Genomic DNA, 24,485 nt, shown 5'->3' with positions numbered 1-24,485 from the left:
AAATATTTTAAATGCTCATCTAAATGGCTTATTATGATTAGGCACGCTGAACGCCACTTCAATAGAAACACGTACACTTGCTTTAAATGTTTATCCAATCAGCCAATCATGTTGCAGCAGCAGTCATGCAGATAGAGATCAAGAGTTTAGTTCGTCGATTTGAGACGATAAAAAAAAACAAAAAACAAAGATCAGCTTTCCAGTTTTGTGAATGAACCTGTGCCTACTATAGATAGACTCAGATTCCTGCTCTTGGATAACAAAGATTTGACCTGATGTGCTGTTCTGCTGTTGTAGCCCATGCAACTCAAGCCTTGATATATACAGTAATGTTTATGAGATGCTTTTCTGCTCACCACAGTTGTACCGAGGGCAAATTTGAGTTACTGCACCCTTTGTTTCAGTGTAAACCAGTATGACCAGTTTCCTCTGGACTCCCAGAAACAAGGTTTTCCACCTGCAGAATTGTAGCTTACTAGATTTGGGTTTTTTTGTTTTTTTCTACACCATTCTGTGTAAGCCCAGGTGTAAATTATCAGTTTATGAATTGAAACAGCCCAACTGGCCACCAACACCAACAACCAAGCTATGGTCAAAGTCAATGAGATCACATTTTCCCCTAATCTGTTTCATCTGAACATTAGCTGAAGCTCTTGACCTCAATCTGCATGATATTATGCACTGCGCTTTACACCACATGATTTGGATAATTGCATAAATGAGTAGTTCACATTGTTAGGTCCACCAGGTGGCTGGTGAGTGTAGATTGGTACATAGATTGATCAAATGTTTTAAACAAAAGACGTAGTACTTAGTAGTTGCAGACCACTTGTAATGACCTGTAATTACTTCCTGCATTTATTACTCAAACACCATTGTCTGATCTTCACCCAAGTGAAAAGGAATTTGATCCTAAGTATGTAATAACTGGTAGAAGCTCGGTAATAACCTCCGCTGCCTTTCGTAGGTGCTGTTCCCACAACGGGCAAGAGAAATTTTAGACCTTCAGCAAAAATCTGCATGAACAGTTCTTTTCAGGTAATGTCACAGTATTTTATTTTTAGGACACTGAATTTGGCCATTTACATAATACAATGAATTATAGTGTATGAATGCAATTTTAATTTTGTTTTCTCTCAGTTAGTGCAAGCTATCCAGGACCTGGAGCAGCAAATCAGCTACAAACCATGATGCTTGATCCACCATACTCCATTACTGTGATGGTGTGATGGTGTTGGTGTACAGTGTTGTTTTTCCGCATTGTCACAAATACACTATATTGCCAAAAGTATTCGCTCACCTGCCTTGACTCACATATGAACTTAAGTGACATCCCATTCCTAATCCATAGTGTTCAATATGACGTCAGTCCACCCTTTGCAGCTATAACAGCTTCAACTCTTCTGGGAAGGCTGTCCACAAGGTTTAGGAGTGTGTTTATGGGAATTTTTGACCATTCTTCCAGAAGCGCATTTGTGAGGTCACACACTGATGTTGGACGAGAAGGCCTGTCTCTCAGTCTCTGCTCTAATTCATCCCAAAGGTGTTCTATCGGGTTGAGGTCAGGACTCTGTGCAGGCCAGTCAAGTTCATCCACACCAGACTCTGTCATCCATGTCTTTATGGACCTTGCTTTGTGCACTGGTGCACAGTCATGTTGGAAGAGGAAGGGGCAAAAGGGGCAAAGTTGGGAGCATGGAATTGTCCAAAATGTCTTGGTATGCTGAAGCATTCAGAGTTCCTTTCACTGGAACTAAGGGGCCAAGCCCAGCTCCTGAAAAACAACCCCACACCATAATCCCCCTCCACCAAACTTTACACTTGGCACAATGCAGTCAGACAAGTACCGTTCTCCTGGCAACCGCCAAACCCAGGCTTGTCCATCAGATTGCCAGATGGAGAAGCGCGATTCGTCACTCCAGAGAACGCGTCTCCACTGCTCTAGAGTCCAGTGGCGGCGTGCTTTACACCACTGCATCTGACGCTTTGCATTGCACTTGGTGATGTATGGCTTGGATGCAGCTGCTCGGCCATGGAAACCCATTCCATGAAGCTCTCTGCACACTGTTCTTGAGCTAATCTGAAGGCCACATGAAGTTTGGAGGTCTGTAGCGATTGACTCTGCAGAAACTTGGCGACCTCTTCACACTATGCGCCTCAGCATCCACTGACCCCGCTCCGTCAGTTTACGTGGCCTACCACTTCGTGGCTGAGTTGCTGTCGTCCCAAACACTTCCACATTCTTATAATACAGCTGACAGTTGACTGTGGAATATTTAGGAGCGAGGAAATTTCACGACTGGATTTGTTGCACAGGTGGCATCCTATCACAGTTCCACGCTGGAATTCACTGAGCTCCTGAGAGCGACCCATTCTTTCACAAATGTTTGTAAAAACAGTCTGCATGCCTAGGTGCTTGATTTTATACACCTGTGGCCATGGAAGTCATTTCTATGATGTTCTTGCACTGATACTACTCTTGCTCTGTGTTTATCTGTTTGTTTATAGTTCATACATATAGAAGAGTTTTAGCCATTCTTGATTTTTTGCATATTCTTGATTCTTGATTTCTTGATTTTTTTTTTTATTATCTTGGGTTCTTTGTCACCTGTTTAGTGTTACAGACTAACTTCAGAACAACTGATTTTTATTTATTTATTTATTTATATATATATATATATATATATATATATATATATATATATTTATTGTATTTTTTTATTTTTTCAAAATTGATCTTTCTTGAGAATCCCAGCTTCAGTAAGTACATTTTTAAAGGACAGGCTGCTTTAACTCACCTCACTCAAATTAATTTTGAGAGAAGTCATTAGCACAGAGGTTTTCTCATTATAGCCAAGAGGACTATTCAGATCATTTTTATTTTACAAAAAGGCTCAATTAACGTTTGGTTCATTCATTATTTTACAAAAAGGCTCAATTAATATGGCACATCAAACGTATAATATATGAAGTTATTAGAGGATTATGTCTTAACTGGAACATACTGTATAACAGTTAGCTAAGAGAACTGATGTTAATGATTATCAAACTTTGGTTGTTGACAGGACTGGTTACTGTTACAATTCGCTATTCAAGACCAAGTGTGAGATACTGAAATCATGTTCTTGCCTATGTGATAAATCAGCAGTTCTTCAATTTCACTTAATAATTGTCTCTTGGCAGAATGAAGTCTGGTTGTATTTCTTCAGGGTATGCCGTAGGTAGTAGCATAGTGAACTAGGCAGGGGAATAGGATGGGGATGCAGTACTCAGCACTCAGATTTGCCATTAGTTAGTGAGTAGTGTGTCTTCCCAAAGGACATTTCTACATACAAAATGGAATTGGTAGTCACTGTAAGGTGTCATCTTAATACTGTTTTAGGGTGCGTGTTTCTGCTCATTATGGCTGAGATGACTGAATGAAGCAAAGGTTTGTTATGATGGGGTTCCCTAGGGGGTTTACAGTTTTGTTACTAACTCTCTCAAGGGCTTCGCTTGACTGTTCTGAACAACAACAGGATGTATGGTTATATGGCTGCTTACGGTAGCATGAAACACAGCAACTTAACATTACTTCTTCATATGAAATGGGGATGAATGAGGCATTTTGCTTAAAAGGGAACTGCACTCTTGTGTTTTCAGGATACACCAGTGACATCTATAGGGCAAGAGCAGCAACAGTGTGCATGGTACTAGTAATGGAATGTTCCAGTTCTGATAAAACAGATTATTTCGAGCTGTCCGTTTCAATGAATAATTGTCTGATTAATAATTATCTTATTTGCATGTAGGAATATAAATACTCCAAACAGCACCACATAAATTATTGCTTGTGTATAAAAATAGCATGTAAAAACTTGCCAGCCTAAGCAGAGGAATGTGTTTGTTCCACTCTACTTCTGATAGTGATGTGCACACTTTCTAAGTCCTAGGAATTAAGGTAATTTGATAGCAGTGAACATGTTATTCTTTTGGCAAGTTGCTCTTTACACAATGAGCCCAGTTAAGTTTTCATTATCTGTTTATTTATGCAGTAATCTAATCAGTCAGTCATTTGGCTTAGCTGTTGGTGTCAGATGCGCTGGTTCAGGTATTTTGGGTAACTGCTGATCTTCTGGGAATTTTAGAGTTTGTGGAGGGACTTCAGGCTGTAACATAATTAGAGAGATCGCAGGAGAATGACCAGACTGGTCTAAGTTGACAGGAAATCTATAGTAACTCACCCTAACTAGTCAGGTTGGAAAAAGATGATGATTTTTCCCCTAATCTAATATAGCCTCAGATTTCAGCCATAAGAACATTAGTGAAGTCAGGCACTGATGTCGAGCAAAGCAGCCTGAAGTCTGTGCATCAGACTTCAATTTATCCTAAAAGTGGGACTGAGGTTAGGATTTTGTGCAGGCCACTCAAGTTCTTCCATTCCACCCTTGGTAAGCCATATCTTCATGGACCTCACTCTGTGCACAAGAGCAATGTAATTTTTTTGGGTTTGAGTCCAGGGAAATTTTAATGCCACATTAAAATGTGGCAACACTTGAAAGATCCACATATGGATGTGATGGTCAGGTGTCTCCAAATTTTTGACCATTTGTATTATACATATTTATTATGCATATTTACATAACAACATACTAGTATTCAGAAAGGGTTGCAAGAAAATGAAAACCACTTTCACAAGCTTACAAGCTCATAAATACTGATTCCCTATTTGCCATTGGGTTTAAATACTCATATGCTTTGTCCAGATACCATGTGCACAACTCAGCAAGCAAAGCCTCCACATGACATTTGTTTGCTCTGTAATTATGTCATAAGCCAAGATTTTATCTATGCATATGTATGTATGCTAGATGGCTGTCACACATCCTACAGACCGCTGGAGTGCAGCTTCTGCACATCCTTAGAAACTAATGTAGTGTAAACAGTGGTATTTTAATTTGGTATTTAACTTCACTACATGAGCCACTTGATACTACTGAATACAGACAAGTAAACAAGCTTTAGAAATTTGATACGCATTGACTTTGTTTATAATTAATCATCCAAATTAGCTTTATTTAAATAAAAAAAACACTTTACAAATCAAAGTAGAGCCCATGTTGCTTTATTTTTATGATTCCTACAGATAACAACTCTCCTTTGTTGTTATTTGATATCCATGCTTTTTAAATTCTGGTTTGGCAAACACAAAACTACCCAGTTAAGATCTGACAAGACAATTATGCAATAATTACTATGCAAGCATCTATACACATCATCCTGACTTATATATCTGGTATAAACCAGATATTGGTATAACCATATTTTTCATGGAAGACCTGGTTTGTTAATGTGTATTTGTGTACAGTTCACAATGTATTCAGTCCCTTTCACTTTCTGTACACTTAAGTGTATTTTAAATATACTTTAAAATGGATTACATTTACTTTAGTTGCCATTAATCAATATACAATGACCAATAACTCTAAAAGTCAAAAACGGAGATATCTGATTTCGTTACTCAAACCCTTGGATAAGGCATTCTACATTGAGCTCATGTGCATCCTGTTTTGCTTTGATTATCTTGAGGAAGTCTCTACACTGGAGTCCACCTATAACAAATTCAAGTAAATGACACACTGCTGTATGTACGAAGTACAACTATTTCCATGCATGTCAGACCACAAAACAAGCCAAGAAGTGCAAGACAGAGCAAACTTTTTTAAGACAGAGGTCTGTGCATGGGTATAAAACCATGTCTAAAGCTTTAAGTGTTGTGGAAGGAGTTTGGATCCACCAGGACTCTTTCTAAAGCTGGCTGTCTAGCCAAACTCAGTAAACAAGCGATAAGGGTTTTGATGAGGGACTTATCAAGAAACAAATGGCCATTCTAACAGAGCTTTAGAAGTCCTCTTCAAACAATGGACAAACCCACCAAAATTCCAATCATCTCAGAAATACTTCCATCAATAAGTGCTTTATGGTAGAATGGCTATGCCTTTACGGTGAAAGGCCTATGGCAGGCACATCTAGGATTCTGAGAGCAAAAGGAAGAAGATTCTCTTGGCTAATTAGGCAAAAATGGAAGGATGTTTCTGGGTCCAAGTGCTATGGCTGGACAAACAAACAAAACAGGTATTCAAACTGGGGTGAAGGTTCACCTTTGAGCAAGACAGTAACCCAGTGCACTACAACCAAGACAATGCTGCAGTGGCTTTCAGGACAAGTCTTTGAATGTTCTTAAGTCACCTAGCCAAAGCCCAGAGTTGAACCCTATAGTACATCTGTGGAAAGACCTGAAAATGGTAGTTCGACATAGAAAGATAAATAGGAGATGGAAGAAAAAGTATGGACTGTTTGTGAGGAATAATTTGCATAAACAAATGCATGCTGTGCAACATTGGGCTGAAATAGTTACAGTTAAATACTAAATTATAAATATTTATAAATATTGCTATATTAAAAGGATAAATGGGTGGTGTAAATGTCTGCAAATATATACAAAGTCTAGTCCAGGAATACAGAATTTAGCTCCTGGGCTTTAATCAGAATCTTGCATAAGAAGAAGCCTTTATTATTGCCACACATACATTACAATACAGTGGAATTCTTGTCTTTGCATATCTCAGCTTAGAAAGAAGGGGTCAGAGCACCAAGGCAGCTAAGATGCACCACCTCTAGAGCAGAGAGAGTTAAGGGCCTTTCTTAAGGGTCCAACAGTGGCAGCTTGTTGGTGCTGGGACTTAAATCCCAACCTTCTGATCAACAACCCAGAGCATTAACCACTTGACCCCCCACTGCCCCATAACAGCCATAACAGCACCTTCACAGGCTCAAACCACAGGCTTGAACTGACACTCCAAATCCACTCTGGTTTAGCTTGAAATGATCTGCAAGGAAAATGGGAGAAACTGCCCAAATCCATGTATCCATGCAAAGACTGTAGAAATGTCAAAGATTTCAGTTTTGATTTAATTTAATTTGCTAACATGTATAAATGTTTTCATTTTGTCATTATAGGTTATTGTTTGTAGGTTAAAGTACATTTAATTTTTAATTAAATCTACAAATTAGTAAATTATGCAAAAAGGAAGAGCATCATGATTCAAATAAGAGGTTTAAGGGTATTCATGGCATGCAGACATACTTTTGCTGTCTTTCATGCAACCTTCCTGTGAGCTGCTTACATGTCGTGCATATCTGCAGTGCTAAGGACAAGCATTGGTGGATGCTGACCAGCTATTGTGTGTTCAGTTGCATACCCAGAAACATTGTTATAAAACTTTGTGATATTTCTTTGCTGGGTTTTGTCAACTGTTTTAGTGTAATATTGTTCCAAAAACATCTCAAGGGTACACAATTAAATCTGAAACAATAAAATGAAACAATACACCAGAGACATGCTTGTGCTCAAAAACTGCTTCTTGAAAGTGTAGTCCATTACATATCTTGCAGAACAGCTTGCAACAGAAACTAGTGAAAAAAAAATGTTTTACTAAAAATCTAGTTTAAGCCTATTCAGGCTGTTAGTTTTGTAGGTGAGTGTCTTTAAAACACTTTCCCTTCTGTGATAACATTCTTGCATGTGACAGCTTTAAAATAGCAGCACAAGGGTTTGGATTTGCCCTATCATCCTGAGTTCAAATCCTCACCCCCAGCCACCACTGTCTGGGAACCAAGAGAGCAAAAATGTCCATGCTCTTTGGCAAATTCTGTTTCTCCTGTCAGTCACAATGACACCAGTTAATTGTGGGCATCTGTGAGATCATGTACAGAAGAGAGCTTTCCTCTGAGTGCATTATGCTGCCCTGTGACACTGCAAGATCAGCAGCTTGAAAAGATATGGGCTGCTGGCTTCGTGTGTCTTGAAGCTTCTAGGTGTTATGTGATAAGGGCTGGGTGGTGGGAAGAGCTGCATGGTGGGTAAGAATCCAAGGTCCTCGTACCCAAAAATCAAGATAAAACATGATATTGTGACATGTGTGAATATAAAGTGGCAGGCTTTGTACCAGCTGTAGCTGTAGATCCTACCATTGTATCATGCTTTGCCTGTAGGTGATGCAAACAACAGAAAAAATAATAAACTATCATCAATCTGTCATTCTGTGATTAAGTATGACTTAATAGTATGAGCTAATAAAATTAACATTTGAAACACTGAAACGGTACAAGCTCATTATATCCGCTATTATCTACAAATACATTTTCGTAAGATATCCTGAGGTCATGCGGTAGGCGGCTTTTGCACAATTTACACAAAGTGTTATTGCATTATTTATATTTAAGTGCTTCAAACAGGAGCTTGATGCTGAATACAGATGAGTGAACACTTTAGAAATGCCTTCGGTCATAACTGAATAAGTTTAGAAATGATGACTCAAGATTTCTCAAGATTTCCAGTACTTATCAAAGCACAGTTCTGGCCATGTTGTGCTCTCTCTCTCTCTCTCTCTCTTTGTTTGCAGTGACACACGGAATACTGCTTTCATTTCGGCTTTTTCTTTGCTGTATTGTAATTACAAAATAGAACAGCGGGTCAGACGCACGCTTCATAATGATTTATGACTCATAAAGCTTGACTTTATAATCGGTTTGATGAAATTCAAAACAAATGCGTCTAATCTAACTTAATTGGCACACTAACTACACGATCAGCAATAAAATAAAATTAAAAAAAAAACATTCAGTAAACAAAGAAAAAAAAGATGCATTTGCTCAATCAACTGTTATTGGACTGAAGAACCAACAGCTGGCGAATTAAAAGATTCACTCCGTTGATAGGAATGTTCTGGAATATTTTCCATGTCCTTCCTCCTTTAGAGTCCTGGAGTCTTTTCTTCTGGAATAACTGTTCCCGTTAAAGGCTTAATTGTAATATCCTGAATGTTGTTTCACACCTGATGACTGACGTTTGTTTGACAGCTAATACCTGACCACCGCTCCACTTACGCCACGCCCACTTGCCCATTCCAGTGGTTCCACGTCGGATCACGTGACTTGGGGCTAGCGCAGCTGCGCATCTCGCACATTCTCATAACGCATCAACACCAGAGGAATAGAGAAAGTAGATTTATTCCGACTATCAAACAGCGTTGCGCCGCGGCCGTAGGGATTACAGCATGGGCGAAAGGACGGCCTTTGTGCTGCTGATAGCTGCGACTCTGTCGCTTGCTGTCGAGGTAAGAAAACATGGATTGTGTAACAGGAGAGGGCTTTTCTCCCTGCTCGCGTTTTCCTTAAAGACACGAGAAAACCCGCTAATGCCATAGGCCTGTAGGAGGGATGCAGGCACAGCAAATCCTGTTGACGACAGGGTGCGAGCCTGGCTTTGTGTTTACAACCTGGTTTCTGTTATGCACCAGGGTATTTCTGTCTATCAGTGACTGACCCCACCATTTCGGGTGGATTCGCAGATTCATGGCTTGTCTGTTTTTAACAAAGCTGCTACAGTGTGTGAAGGGTACCTGGATGACACTTGCTGTCAGTGACAGGTATTTAAAGAGAAAAGCCCATCATATCAGTGATCAGTGATCATCAGTCTTATGGTTCTTCAGCTGTCTTCTGCCTCTTTATATGGACGAGAGAAGCATTTGAGCCTGTAGGAATATTTTACACGCTGATCTGCAGACTTTCATTGTTTACTGCATGAGATTCGCTGAATATTTGTATGTTTGCAATAATGTAACTGGTAATTCCCAAGTAAATATCAGATACATACAAAACAATAGAAAATCAGCCAGACGACTGGTGGGTTTGTAGTTGCGCCAGTAAAACGTCAAGGTTTGGTGAATAAAAGCCAAGAAACTGTTCGGCCTTAAACCTCTCGATGTTAGATGACTTTAAACGAATAAATGTATTAATGTGTAGATCGTGTCGAAGATTCAGCAGAGGTGTTGTATTGACAGTGAGTGGTGTCTGAGTGTCGTCGAAATGATCGCAGTGTCCAGTCTGATTACGGTTCTGGATGGAAAAGATGCTGCTTGACAGAAGCAAGATGGCGGCGAAGAACTGCGGCGTTTTATGAAGCCGACACGGCAGCATCGCTCAGGCCCAGAGCAGCTGGGTTGCAGTGATTGCCTCAGAAATACGCCTTATGTAACTGAGCACAAGCTAAGATATGATGTGATTACACAAATGTAGTGTTGCTGTGCACTAACTTGTGTAAATAATGTGAGGCTTGGTGTGTGTGCCCTCAGTGAGTGCAAATGATTCAGCTCTAGTGTTGAGGTTAGTGGCATCTGTCTGTCTGTCTGTCTGTCTGTCTGTCTGTGTGTGTGTGTGTTTACTGTGGGTATTGGTTCTCTTTAATTACAGCAATGCACTTCACGATTCAGCCTTTTTTTTTCTGTGTTTTTACTTAAAACAATTAAACCTTAATCTGTGTTCTTTAATTGAAAATTGTAGACTTAAGATATGTGTTGTGGAGCCCAATCCAGCTTCCTCCTGCAGATGTGTAAACTATTGTAAACAAACAGATCAGGTTTGCCCCTTTTTTCTATTCGCTCATGCATACGTGTAGACACATACATGTATTTCATTGGGATGGTCCAGTTTCATAGCGTAAATCAAACACATTTGATCAGTTTTCCATTGCCTGTAAGTGACCTGTACTATTTCTAAATCCTTGTATTGAATGTGGAAACCTTTCTTGACAGGGTACAGTGTGTACCCAAACACATACAGGAGGAGACAGGAATTAACACTGATTGGTGATATACATTTGTCACAGAATTGTGACATGTCAAATGGTGTAATATTAAAAAAAGGTTTGTAAATCACTTTTCTTTTGGACAGTACAGCAGAGAAATCTTAAATAAAAGAATCTAATGAGATCCCTGTTGAGCGTAGCATAAACCCCAGAATGTCCAGTTTTCATTAAACCGGAGGCTGATTAAAAGTTTAGTCAGCTTTTAAACCTCCATTATTGCTGTTGGTGGTGTTTCAATCTTTCCCTAGCATCTTGTGGGAAATGTCACTGCCTAACAACCGTCTGACAAATCCTTCTACTCTAAAAGCTTTGACCATGTGTTGGAAAACACACACACACACACAGATGCTTGACCAGGTGGTACGTAATTGATTTGGATTTGTAACTGTACATGTGCCATACTGTACTATAGGATGTGCTAAGAGTCTCAGCAGATGGCATGATGTTGGAAAGGTGGGAACTGAAATGTTATTACTACCTATTTAATTGTGATTTAAATTCAGCTTAGAGGCTGCAGAGTGCTTGTTTGAGGGGGTATTTTTAAGTTTTAACCAGCAGAAGCATGGTGATGCTCTAAGCAGTGTTTTGCTGGGAAACCTCAACATTCATGTGGATGGTACTTTGACACCTACCACCTACATGAACAGTGTTGCAGACCAAGTACACCTCTTCATTGCAACTGTATTCCCTAATGGGAGTGGCCTATTTTAAGCAGGATAATGCTCCCTGGCACACTGCAGAAATGGTTCAGGATTGATGACGAACATAGCAAAGAGTACAAGGTGTTGGCTTGGCTCCCAAATTCCACAGATTTTAATTAGATCAAGCATCTGTGTGATCTGCTGGGCAAATAATTCTGATCCATAGCCCCACCTCACAACTTACAGGATTTTAAGGATCTCATTTAACATTTAACATCTCTGCTAACAGCCAAAAAGGGCACACCTTCAGATCTCTTGTGAACATAATATTAGGCAGGTGGTTTTATTGCTATGGCTGATTGGTGTATATTTTTTTTCAGTTATCCTTTAAGAATGCTTTTGACAAAAAAGAACATATTGAAATCATTCACATGGCTCGATTGGGAAGCTGTCCCAAAGTTCGGATGGACATGCAGTTATGTGCATAACACCAGATGTGTTAGCACAAGTTCATCATGAGGGGAGAGACGACTCTGTGTTTGATTACATACAAAGAGATGGTAATTATGTAGAGTATGTTTTGTACATAAATACATTTTGCTAAAAAATATCAATTTCCCTTATGTATGGAGATTTTGGGGACATGCTGTGTTATGATGTTGGCTCTAGCATAGTAAGAGTTGCTTACATAAGCCATATCACAGAAAATTTCTGTGTCTCTACCAACAGTTTGTTTATTAGGGACATGGGAAGCTCATAATTGAGCTCAATTCCAGAGGGTCACTGGTAATTATTTACAAATTTTTGTTGACTTTCTGTCTGGCTTTGAGGGCCAGAAGCAAAATGGCAACAACAAATATGTGGATAAATGCTACAGTTCTATTATCTTTTGTGCTCAGTGGAGCTGGTAGTCTGTTTGTATGTCCGTTGTGTATCATATAGCTATTGGGGGATGTGTTGTAACATTCACCAGCAAAGCCAGGTCATAAAAAACACATTAGAACAAACATAATTCTTTCTCTCTCTCTCTCTCTCTGCTGTTCTTTGTATAAGTAAAGCTTGCTATTCAGTTAGATGGAATAACCCAAATTTGTGTGAAAATGCCCCATTCACACCTATCTTGTTGCTTTCAATCATATATCTACTATTTCGTCCCATTTGATTACTGTATTCAAAGTTTATTTTTAATAAGGAAAAAGGAAAAAAGTTTTTACAGGATACATTGCATATCTGGCCTGCTAACCCTACAGTCTGCTTACACTTTGTGTGCAAGCATCTTTCAGCGAAGGAAAGACTTGCACTGTTCATCTTTCTCCTAAAAAGCTATGTCTGGAAAAATGTTCAGAGGGCAGCACTGTAGTGGTGTGCATTGGGACTGAAAATAGTCTTAGGAGCAGGAGGTTTTTGCACTCATGCAGGCAGGAACAGGCATCAGTCCAATGAGATTTTCAGTCCAACACTGTGGCAGTTAGAACTGGCATGAATTTTCTATTTTAATTGATGTCGACGCATACACTGCAACAGCAAGGCTACAGGTTGCATTCTTCAGATGATATTCAATAAAGCTTTTTCTGTGCTAGTTCCCTATAGAAGACATTCTGTTACAAAAATGATTTTAATAAGGCCTGTTAGATTTTTTTCTTTCGAATTTATAAATGGTATGAAAATTCAAACAGTATCGGATCAGTGAAATTTCTTCAGATGGGGAATCAGGAGACAATGATGACGATGATGATATTTTGGCTGAAGCAACAAGATACAAGCATACATCTTCTGTTACATGTTGTGTCTTAATTTTTAATTTTTTACTGTTGACCGACATCAGACAGTCTGAATTAATTAGATCAGATTTTGACTGTGCAAGTAAGCAACGGTTATTTCACATCAGTGCATTTGTGACCTTTTTTAATTGGATATTTCAACGAAAATAACAGCTTTGGGTTTATTTACCTGTCCTCATGTGTTACATAAAGGTTCATTTGTGAAAATCTCTTTCCTGTTTCTTTGAGGTCTGGCGTGAAACATGATCATATGTTATTAAAATAAGCCACTTGTCTCTAAGATATCTGTGAAAATCTGTAACTTATGGATGACCGATAAATATCGGTTGCTGCAACTAAGAAATAGCACAAATATTCAGCCCCCCCCCAACCAATCCTGACATGATTCTCATAACAATGATTATATTATGAATTTCTGACCGTTTTCTTGACTTGCAAGTAGAGTCAGTATTTATACCGAATTTACTTTCATTTCTGAAATCCTCTTTAAATTAATCTCTCTTAGTTTGATCAAGTGCAAAATTCATCCATGTCCCTGTGCCATATCTCTTTGTGGCAGGTGCCATCAGACGACTCGGTGGGATTGCTTGCTGAGCCTCAGGTGGCCATGTACTGTGGAAAACTCAACATGCACATCAATGTCCAGAGCGGCAAGTGGGAGCCTGATCCTTCTGGAACCAAGAGCTGCATCAGAACCAAGGAAGGAATTCTGCAGTACTGCCAGGAGGTACTGGGGGTGGGATAGGATGTGATAATGGAAAGGAAAAAAACACATTGAGCAAAGTCCATATATAACCTGAGAGGACAAATACTGTCAACAGCATGAGATTAAATATAGATCAGTAAAAGCTACTTTTTTCCTAATACCTCATCATGTGATTGTGATTTTCTCTAAGCCTGTAAGATCCTTTGCAATTACATAAGAAGATTAACAGGCAGATTTTTTTATAATCTTGAATCTGAATCTGTAAAGCCAGTAGAAGTCAGATAATAAAATAAAAAATGCACAGTTGATTTCTGCTTAATATTTTAACTGAGAGCCTTTTGATTGGACCTGTCCTTTGGCAGTAGGTAGCAGGTTTGAGGAATCTAAGACGTTGTGTTAATGTTGTATTAAAAACTGTTGTATTAGTTAATATTGTATGGTTGTGTATAATTTTTATTAAAATATTCCTCAATCTTTGTACCAAATAAGTTGTACTGAATAGCTTGCTGTTTTGTAGGTGTATCCCGACCTGCAGATCACTAATGTAGTGGAAGCCAACCAGCCAGTCAGCATCCAGAACTGGTGCAAGAAGGGCAGGCGTCAGTGCCGAAGCCACGTACACATTGTAGTGCCCTACCGCTGCCTGGGTAAGTGTGTGCGTGTGTGTGTGTGTGTTTGTTTTTTTATGTCTTTTATAACATGTACATGCACATTTGTCTGATGTGCTCTGAATGAAGAGTGTTGAGTGTTGTCTCCTATAGTGATAACAGACACGTGCTTAGTTAATAACAGGGTGTTATATTTTTCCGTCTGTCAGTTGGAGAGTTTGTGAGTGACGCCCTTCTGGTTCCTGACAAGTGTAAGTTCCTTCACCAGGAGCGGATGGATATGTGTGAGAGTCACCTGCACTGGCACACTGTGGCCAAAGAGGTCAGGATCTACAGCACACGCTGCACATCTTCTCATTACCCTGCAGAGTATCAGTAAAGAACTTGCAGTGTGGTACACAAAAGCCATTGTGTACACTCAAAACTAATTACTAAATTCAAGCTAATGTTATTTAGCTAACATTTGAGCCTAGCTAAGCTGGGCTTTATATATTATATCTAAGCCAAGCACAGGTGCTGTTAGTGAAGCATTGATAATGCCTTTATTGCTTAGTTCTACTTCATTTTAGGGACATTAGTTACCTTAGGTCCATACGTGACACCTTTATACTGGCAACCATTATATGCTGTTTTTAGCTTAGCAAGTTCAGCTAATGTTAAGTATATATGCAAGCTGAATGACATCTGGTTTGTATTTTAATTGTTCACCGACTAATTGTGGTTGAAATGAATTTAACATAATTTGCATTCATACAGGGTCTGCACTGAATCTCAAATAAACCAGCCTGCATTTATACAGAAAGTGAAAAATATTAAAATACATTAAAACAATAAGAAACATTTAAAACTGAACAGAATACCATTTGAGACTGAACAGAACTGTTGTAATGTTGCTGCATGCTATCTGCCCAAAAAAATTACTTTCTATATACCAACTCTCAAGCCTTTCCTTTCCTGCTTTCATTTTCATGGCTCCTTTCACGCCTGCAGTCATGTGGTGATCGATCAATGAATCTGCATGACTTCGGGATGCTGTTGCCATGCGGTATTGACCGTTTCCGTGGTGTGGAGTTTGTGTGCTGCCCACTGGAGGAACAGAGAGACTCTGAGGCTGAAGAGCAAGAGGAAGTGAACTCTGACGTCTGGTGGGGAGCCGCTGAGAATGAATACACTGACAGGTATATGCTTATAGCGCATCATCACCCAAATAAAACACACACTGGTAACACTCGCACATATTGTGCCAACAGATTTAAACCCATAGACCTTAGCTGATATGTGAACACACAGTTTCCTTATTTGATCGCAGCCTGCCGAAACAAGTCCCAACAGAACAGCAGGAACTGGAGTCTGCCACCGTGGATGTAGATGAGGACATGGGAGACGATGTAGAAGATGCCTGGGAGAATGATGAGGATGGCGACGGTGTGGAAGACGACGAGGAAGATGATGAGGACGAGGAGGCTATGAATGAACGGGACACCAGTGAGCAAGCTTCAAATGTTGCTATGACCACCACCACTACTACAACCACTGAGTCTATAGAAGAGGTTGTGCGAGGTAAGATGCATTTGCACTCATATACTAACAAAAATGTTTGTACATGCATGTAGACAGCAGAATATATGGTATTATATATTATAATCAGACATTGTTGTTCTTCAGGTTTTGCCTAATTAAGCATGACAGGACAAACCTCCATCCATATAGCATTGGTTGTTGTGTTTGAGTAAAGATTACATGAATGTGAGTGAATCCGCTGTGTGCATGCTAAAATGAGTGTGTGTGTGTATGTGTGTATAACGTCCTTCTAGTAAAGCCTGTCCACTTAGCTGCTTTTTTTTGTCAACAGTGGACATCATATGTGATCTTCAGCTAAAATAACATCAGTGAAAAGTGATGAAGTGGTATATATCTCCTCATGTGTCAGTTTTAGAATCTGATAGGCCTCAGCTAACAAAGTCAATGCCTCTTTTTAAAGGAGAGGTAATGCATCTGCCATGTTTGTGCAGTGGCCTGACTCGACTCCATACCATCTCAGATGTGTTAGTGTGTGTGTATGCTAGAGCTGGTGTCTTGATCAAACCTCAGCCTCACAGTAGTGCCTGGTGGTGCAACTGTTTCCAAGCACTAGTAGTGGGGTCTTAACTATTTTTTATTCAGTCTGTTTTGAAATGGAGATTTTGTTCTGTTTATTATTGACTAGAGGGTTCTCTCTTTGAAAACAGGCTGTGATTGTCTGTCTGTGTCTGATTGTGTGTGTGTGATCATGTCGCAGCACAATGCCTAAAATCATGCAGTTACAGGCCGTTTTACCGAGAAAACAGAAAGTGTAGCTCAGGTGAAGAGAACTTACAACCAAGATTACCTTTATAAAAATTAAGCAAATGTCTCTTTATGAAATAATTTACCACATCAATGCGTGTGAGATTTCCTTTTAAAGAACACATTTTTAAAGTTATTCTTTATGAGTCTTAGTCTCTGTGTAGCAGAAACAATAATGTATTAGAACTTATGTATTAATATAAACCCTTTAATTTAAGTTACAGCCAGAACTACTTGTGCTGTTATATGAAAACTATGCACAACTAATCAGACTTTGGAACATTGGAGAATTTTAATCATCTATCATCTTTTTTGAGAAGTGGTCTTCATTACAGCTCTGGTGTGTACACAGATGCATTTGTGTGAATAATGCGACGTATCTCTCCCTCGTCAGCCGTGTGCTGGGCTCCGGCACGGAAAGGTCCGTGTCGTGCCAAGCTGTCCCGGTGGTACTTTGTTGCCGAGACAGGACGCTGTGCTACTTTCACCTTCGGGGGCTGCGGAGGCAACCGCAATAACTTTGAATCAGAGGAGTACTGCATGGCTGTGTGCAGCAGCAGCGTGTGTAAGCCTCCAAGAACACCCGTCCTGTCTAAGAGGGAGAATTACTCTCTCTGATAACTAGCACTGTGTCTCCATATTCTCCGTCTCTGGCTGCACTGTGCCTGGTTGCGTTAGTGTGCATGGACAACAAGGCCTTATGAAGGACCTGTGTGGAGCACTGACTAACTTCTCATTACATATTTACTAAATGTCTCTGTAGAAAGAGTAGTGTGAGTCTTTTTTTTATTTGTGGTTATGTGTTATATGTTCTTTCATAAGCATTCCAGTGTTGTGTGCTCCTAATGACTGCCCTGTGAATGTTTGTGTTGAGGTTTTCTTGTTCTAACAACCTGCATTTCTCTCTTAACCTGCTAAAGTGTGTTCTGTGTTGCAGTACCTGTGTTTTTCTTGCACACTTGGCCTCTTTAGTACAAGTCAGGCTGGTCTGACCAGTCTGTGGCTTTGACCCACATCTCTCTGCTTTCCACACAGTTAAGCACATAGTTGGGCTCTATGGGAGATTTGTTGTCTTATACCACCAACCTGATATCATATACTCACACATCCTTCACACAGGAGCTGACTCACCAAAATCTGGGGTCTGAGACGCACACACACACACACACACACACACACACACACAGAGTTCAGTGTTTCTAGACAGTTCTACACATCAATGAACGCTTCCTGTTCTGGCTCATCCTGCAGCTGTCTGCCACTTAACTTGAGGCTTTGAGTTTATAGCACCATCTTTTTTACTAACACTACTGACTTTTCATCAAGAGCAAAGTTTGAAGGAGGACTGATTATTTTGAAAAACTGACTAACAATTGTTTTGCTTTTAGAGTTTTGTTTTGAATAATAAACTTGATTGCGTACTTCACAAAACAAAATCCAGTGTTCTTGCATCTCATTTTTTTCTTTTTTGCTTTGCTCCCAATAAAAACCACCCCCCTCCCCATCATAGTGCCCACTATGGCTCCAAGCCCCCCTGATGCTGTGGGCCGCTACCTAGAGGCTCCTGGAGATGTAAATGAACACTCCCACTTCCAAAAGGCTAAAGAGCGTCTAGAGGCCAAACACAGGGAGAGGATGTCCCAGGTGAGCACCACAAAAGACATTTTAGAGAGTGTTGTGATCAGAGATAATGTTTCTGTTATTACAATAATGAAGCGTTTTCATTTTTAGGTGATGAGGGAGTGGGAGGAGGCGGAGAGGCAGGTGAAGAGCCTTCCCCGTGCTGATAAGAAGGCTGTCATTCAGGTAATCTAAATCAGTTTGCTTGCCATATTGGTGTATTCAAGTGGTATGTTCATTTGGCAAGGCATTGATTGTTGTTAATGTACTGGACCACATCCACCTGCAATGAATCTTGCTTGTACCTGCCACATGGCGAGGACAGACTGGTACTAGAAATAATTGACTGCAAAAGAGTATTTAAAAAAAAAAGATAATAATGATGAAAACAACCTAATTTAAATCATATGAAAGGTTACTGGCTTATGCTAGCTATGTAGCGAGAGAGCTAGTCTTCATGATTAAGTAAAAACTTGCTCATTTTAAATGCCCTTGTCAGTATTTTTTTTATTGTTTGCTTGAGCATTAATACTAGCCATGACCAAGCCTATTATTACTATGTAAAATCAGAAACATCCGATAGTAGTGAGCAGAGAAGCATAGAGTAAGACCGTACTGGAGTGTTTAATATTGAAGGAGGCCATGTGAGATGTTTTCTAAATTTTAGCTCTTGATTTTAAAAGAGGATCAGGTTGACAGTGCTAATAACAATAAAAAAAAGATTAATCTGAATGTGGTAGGCCTTATGTATGTATTTTGTACACAGCATTTCCAGGAAAAGGTTGAGGCATTAGAGCAGGAGGCAGCCAATGAGAGGCAGCAGCTGGTAGAGACTCACATTGCTCGGGTGGAGTCTCTGCTTAACGACCGCCGCCGTATGGCACTGGACAGCTTCCTAACTGCACTTCAGGCTGACCAGCCTCGGGTACGTACACACACACACACACACACACACACACACACTCACAGACTAACCTCCTACACATACTGAACTACAGTGTAAAACCATCTTGTTTCATCTTGTTTTTGTTCTGCAGCCTCGTCAGGTGTTTGGCCTGTTTAAAAAGTATGTGCGTGCCGAGCAAAAGGACAGACAGCACACACTGAAACATTTTGAGCATGTTCGCATGGTGGACCCCAAGAAAGCGGCTCAGATCCGCCCTCAGGTATCCACTTCACTGCCTACATTTACATAGTAGATCGGTCTCTGGGTGCTAACAGCACTGTATTAGTGTGACCTGTAAATCCACTGCTTCTAGGTGCTAGCTCACTTGCGTGTCATTGAGGAACGTCTGAATGAAAGTGTGGCCTACCTCTACAAGGTCCCACAGGTGTCTAGTGAAATCCAGGGCCAAGTGGGTGAGTACTGTGTGTTTACTGTTTACATCGTGTCTCATTTTGTCTCTGACTCAAAAACAGTCACTATTTCAAATATGCATGTATACATAATGCATTCAAATGTATAGATTTCCAAATATATTTTAAATGAAAGTGACTCATAAGACTTACAATCTCATAATTTCTCTCTGTCTCTGTATGCCTGTGTAGCGTTGCTGCTGGAGCGTGTGCAGGCCGAGGCCAGTCAGCAGCTCTCCTCTGTTCAGTCCGATATGAGAGTGAGTTATGGTAATGACGCTTTGATGCCCCCTGACAGCACCCCTTCTGTGGACTCAGTGGCCGTGGAGCAGGATAACCTGGGCTTTATCCACCCCGAGAGCTTTAACCAAGCCAACACTGATAACCATGGTACATTAAAACCGCACACATGGATCACATCACAACCACAGAGAAGCAAGCTCAAGTTAGCACAGCAGGATATAGCTCTTAAAAGCACACTCACACACAGAGACAGCAAGCAGATTACAGTGTTTGGGGAAGTGCTAATAAGTCATTATCCCCGAAACTTGTCATTAAAGTTGAATCTAATTGATTGTGTGGTTGCACAGGTGCCAACATTTAAAGGTTAGGTATAGCATTTAATATTGTCGATCTCCTGCTACAGCTATATGAGAGCCACCCAAAAACCCTCAACTTCTTCAGACAAAGCAATATTCAGACCAGGTTCCCTCGAGGAGAAATGATGCGGGATGTGAAATGTACACATTTGCTTCTCGTAGTGGCTGCACTCACTATGCTCTGATTTTAACTTTTTAACAATGTGAATTCATGAGTGTCAGGCTTGTGAGCAAATACTGAGCCATGATATTGTGGCTTAGTATCTTGTATCTTGGCTTAGTATCTTGTCCTGTAAAAATCTGCTAATTATTAACTTCTGGACATTTAGCTTCCTGTTGCTTGGCAAACATATAAAAAACATATTTTTCATTTTTCTCTCTCTATCTGTCAGGATTTACTTGATAGCAATGCTAGAAGATTTGCAGTAAATAATCACTTTGTTACATGTTTCTTGTTTTTAGTTGAGCCTGTAGATGCCCGTCCAGCTCCAGATAGAGGACTTCCCACACGACCCGGTGAGTGCTTGTTTTGAATCTGTTATGGTTACAAATAAATGCTGGTGTACTGCTGTAAAACATTAATCAACCTACTCTCTATCTAGCCAGTCTCTAGTACATAAGTGATTGCCACAGTAGGGATTTCAGCATGTTGCCATGTACTGAGGAAAATAAGAAAAACCATTGGCCCGAAACGTATAATGAAAGTCCAAGAGCAGAGATGTAGGACAGACTGACAAATTGACATCCTTCATTAACTTTGCTGATTCCTAGGGAAACTTTGTGGTCCACAATATATAAAAATAAAAACCCTGACACTATGTACACATAATACATAGTCAGATAGTTAATGATCATATTTACACTGGCAAGACAAAATGCAGAATACATCATGAAAATGGTTAAAATAGAGTCAGGTCCATATATATTTGGACCTTGACAAAGCTTAATGTGCAGAGTTTCAGCTAGAATTTGAGAGTATTTACATCCAAATCACGTGAACGTTGTAGGAATTAATAACAGTAGAAATCAATTAAACAGAACATTCTTTCCCTGGTGAAGAAAAAAAACCTATCATAACAGACAGCATGATCAGCAGCACCCTCCAGGTGTTAGGAGGATCCGTGTCAAAATCAACAATCAGGAGACTCCTTCACCAGAGTCAATTTAAGGGGATAACCACAAGATGTAGACCACTGGTATGCCTCAAAAGCAGGAATACCAGGATATAGTTTGCCAAAAACATCTTTAAAAAGAAGGGGAAAACCCCTGTACAGTTCTAGAACACCATCCTATGAACAGAAAAGACAAACTTTTACTAGAATGATGGGAAGAGAAGACTCTGGAGAAGGTATGTGAGCCACATAAAGAAAGTGTTATAATCGTTCACCCTCTAATTAAACCATAACATCTGCACTGTCAGCTCAAATTCTTTATTTAATTTCAACAGTATACTGTAGTAGACAGCTAAAATAACAATAACTTTTACATCAATATTCATCAATACATCAATATTTTTATGAACCTGATTGTAGTTGTCTATAAAAAAAATTACAACTGTTCTTCAACTAAAGATCTTGGGATGAGAAAAATATGAGAGTTTCTAAAATTTTTAATAGTGGACTAATGCAACAAAACATAGTTCTGGTTTAGTGCTATCAGGCCCAAATTCTTCCTCATGAACATGCAGTCCCAATTCCCAGAAATAGACTTCTGTTGTGAGTGAGTATTTGAGTTTTAAGTAAAAAGGTTTTTTTTTTTACATTTTTACTTAGTGCAGGATCCCACATGCTATGATACAGTAGCTAGAGACAAAGTTAAAAGGCACTGCCTTATTCCTTATAATTACTCTTTTTTTGGTGAATATGTTAGCAATGATCATTTCCATGTTTGTTCCTGTTCATCTATTTGTGTAGTGTCTGGCCTAAAGCCGGATGAGATGCCAGAGGTGCGGATAGACACTGAAGAGAGACGCAGCGCTGGATATGAAGTACATCACCAGAAATTGGTATAAACATTCATTATATGCAGTTTAGCATAGACTAGTAGGAGTTTTTCAAAAAAAAAGTCTCAGTGGAAATTATATCTCGGGGTAGATGGTTAACAGGCCTCTTGTCCATTCAGGTGTTCTTTGCAGACGATGTAAGCTCGAATAAGGGAGCCATAATAGGCCTAATGGTAGGAGGAGTCGTCATCGCTACCATCATCGTTATCACCCTCATAATGCTGAGGAAGAAGCAGTACTCATCCATCCACCATGGAGTCATAGAGGTCTGTGCTTTCAAATGATTTCTGTTACATATTGTAGTGCTAGAGTAGAATGGAATACTATGAACTATGCTCTCCATGTTCCAACTGAGCTTTCTTGTTCAGGTCGATGCCGCAGTGACTCCAGAGGAACGCCACCTCACTAAGATGCAGCAGAATGGCTATGAGAACCCCACCTACAAGTTCTTTGAGCAGATGCAGAACTAAGTCTTCATTCACTCCCCACCACACGTCCCCTCTCACCTCTCTCCACCAAGACAGCAAATAAATGCTGATCTTTCATCTGCTCTAGTGCTGAACTCATGGAGATAAGAGTGGCTTTCATCACCTGACCATTTCATCCAATCACACACATGAGTGCTCACGTTATTTGCACAGAAAAGCGATGCATCGTTTTTCCTCATCAAGCCATATGTCTGTCTGTCCGGACTCCTGCCCCGTCACTCAAGTCCAAGCACTAAGTATCTTTATGCATTTTCATCTAGCCTCTTTTCCCCTTCCATCCATCTGTCCTCTCTGCTCTAGCTCTGTCTGTGCTTCTTACTTTCCTGCACTTACTGTCTGCTTTTCCCCTATGGCTTTTTTGTGGCTTCCCTCCATCATCCTGTCTTTCCCGGAAATTCGGACAACAGCTGTGCTGGGCTCATGTGTGAAAGACTTTGAATGCAAAGACGGCCAGAAGCAGGAATAATGTATTCATCATTTTGAGCTTTCCATTTCCAGACCGGTCTTGTCCTAGGTCTGTTTTTTTTTCCAGAAAAATATTTAAAACAAGATTTTAAAAAAAAAAAATATATATATATATATATATATATACATATATAAATAATACTTAAGAGGATAAATATTAAAGTTTGTTTTATATTGTGTGTGATGTATTGAAACAAGGCAAAAAATAGCTGTACCTATTTAGTGCATGGCAATTATGACAGAGAGAAGGTTTCGGATCCACTTGCTGGTATCAGCCTCTCTCAACATAGAGATTATAGCAGGATTGTACATTTTAGTGTTTTCTTGTGGTCATGTAATTTTAAAGAAATCCAAATGTCTTTGTTGATTGAGAGATGCTTTAAATGAAGTCAGTGCTTTTCTTTTGAACTCTTCTATAACACACGTGCACACACACGGCTGCATGGGGCTGGAGAAGCTGTAATATGTTAATGAAGTATAATACTAGCCCATGTGTTTTGTTGGTATCCTATGCATTCCTTATTTTTTGTTTTGTTTTTTTCCCCATGGGGCCTTTTGCTTTGGCCCTGTTTACTTTCATTCCATCTCAGGAGTTAATAAGAGAAAGAAACAGTTATTGTTTCTGTCCACCTTTTTGGAAGACATATATTTCCCATTTGCATTGTTTTTTATCTGTGACATTCACAAACACTAAATGGGATAAAATCTTGGCTGCTTTTCTTGTCTTTGCTGTTTGTCATTCACTCACTTTATCTCTCAGAGGGCCAAATGGGCATGTGTTTTATTAGAAAGCATCCAAATTAAAAGGAGGGCAGTAGAAAGGTAGCATAGCTGAACATCTGATTTAGCTTTTAAATCTCTCATTTGCTCCACAGGCATCTCTTTCAATCCTGTGAGCTACATTTCAGACTGGTTCAAATGGACATTTATTCCCCTCCTCCATAGAATAGCTCTAAAATCAGGTGTTCTGGTTATGCAAGAATACTCAGAGATGAGCTTCTGTGGTCAGTAAGGGGAAGTGAAGAAAGGGAAGACGCCATCTTTGTCAGTCTCTCCTTCCTGCCATGTCTTTTTTTTTCCCCCTGTATGTATCTATCAAAATCATTGGCTTAGACTGGGGAAAATGCTTTCTACACTGTATCCCATGAATAAAAAGTTTTGAATGTACATAGAACTTTGTAGTCATGTCTGATTTTGGATGGTAGTG

At 39.7% G+C, this 24,485-nt stretch overlaps 1 protein-coding gene across 2 annotated transcripts; it reads left to right on the top strand.

The window, feature by feature from the left end:
• The first annotated feature begins 8,974 nt into the window (after window positions 1-8,974).
• On the top strand, window positions 8,975-24,452 carry appb (amyloid beta (A4) precursor protein b). 2 transcript variants are annotated; one of them, XM_058391456.1, is made up of 17 exons: window positions 8,975-9,158; window positions 13,669-13,836; window positions 14,333-14,462; window positions 14,633-14,745; window positions 15,414-15,601; window positions 15,733-15,983; window positions 17,143-17,313; window positions 18,259-18,392; window positions 18,480-18,554; window positions 19,135-19,293; window positions 19,406-19,534; window positions 19,628-19,727; window positions 19,917-20,114; window positions 20,786-20,839; window positions 22,237-22,328; window positions 22,445-22,591; window positions 22,694-24,452. In XM_058391456.1, exons 1-17 carry the CDS (start codon window positions 9,099-9,101, stop codon window positions 22,793-22,795), a joined length of 2,271 nt encoding a protein of 756 aa, XP_058247439.1. In that variant the 5' UTR covers window positions 8,975-9,098; the 3' UTR covers window positions 22,796-24,452. The 2 variants fall into 2 exon arrangements, with proteins under 2 accessions (XP_058247439.1, XP_058247440.1); XM_058391457.1 differs by lacking the exon at window positions 17,143-17,313 and having other exon boundaries at window positions 8,976-9,158.
• Window positions 24,453-24,485: the final 33 nt, after the last annotated feature.

This window comes from Hemibagrus wyckioides, linkage group LG06 (assembly GCF_019097595.1).
Source record: "Hemibagrus wyckioides isolate EC202008001 linkage group LG06, SWU_Hwy_1.0, whole genome shotgun sequence".
NCBI lineage: Eukaryota > Metazoa > Chordata > Actinopteri > Siluriformes > Bagridae > Hemibagrus > Hemibagrus wyckioides.
This window is presented reverse-complemented; position numbering and strand designations above follow the sequence as displayed.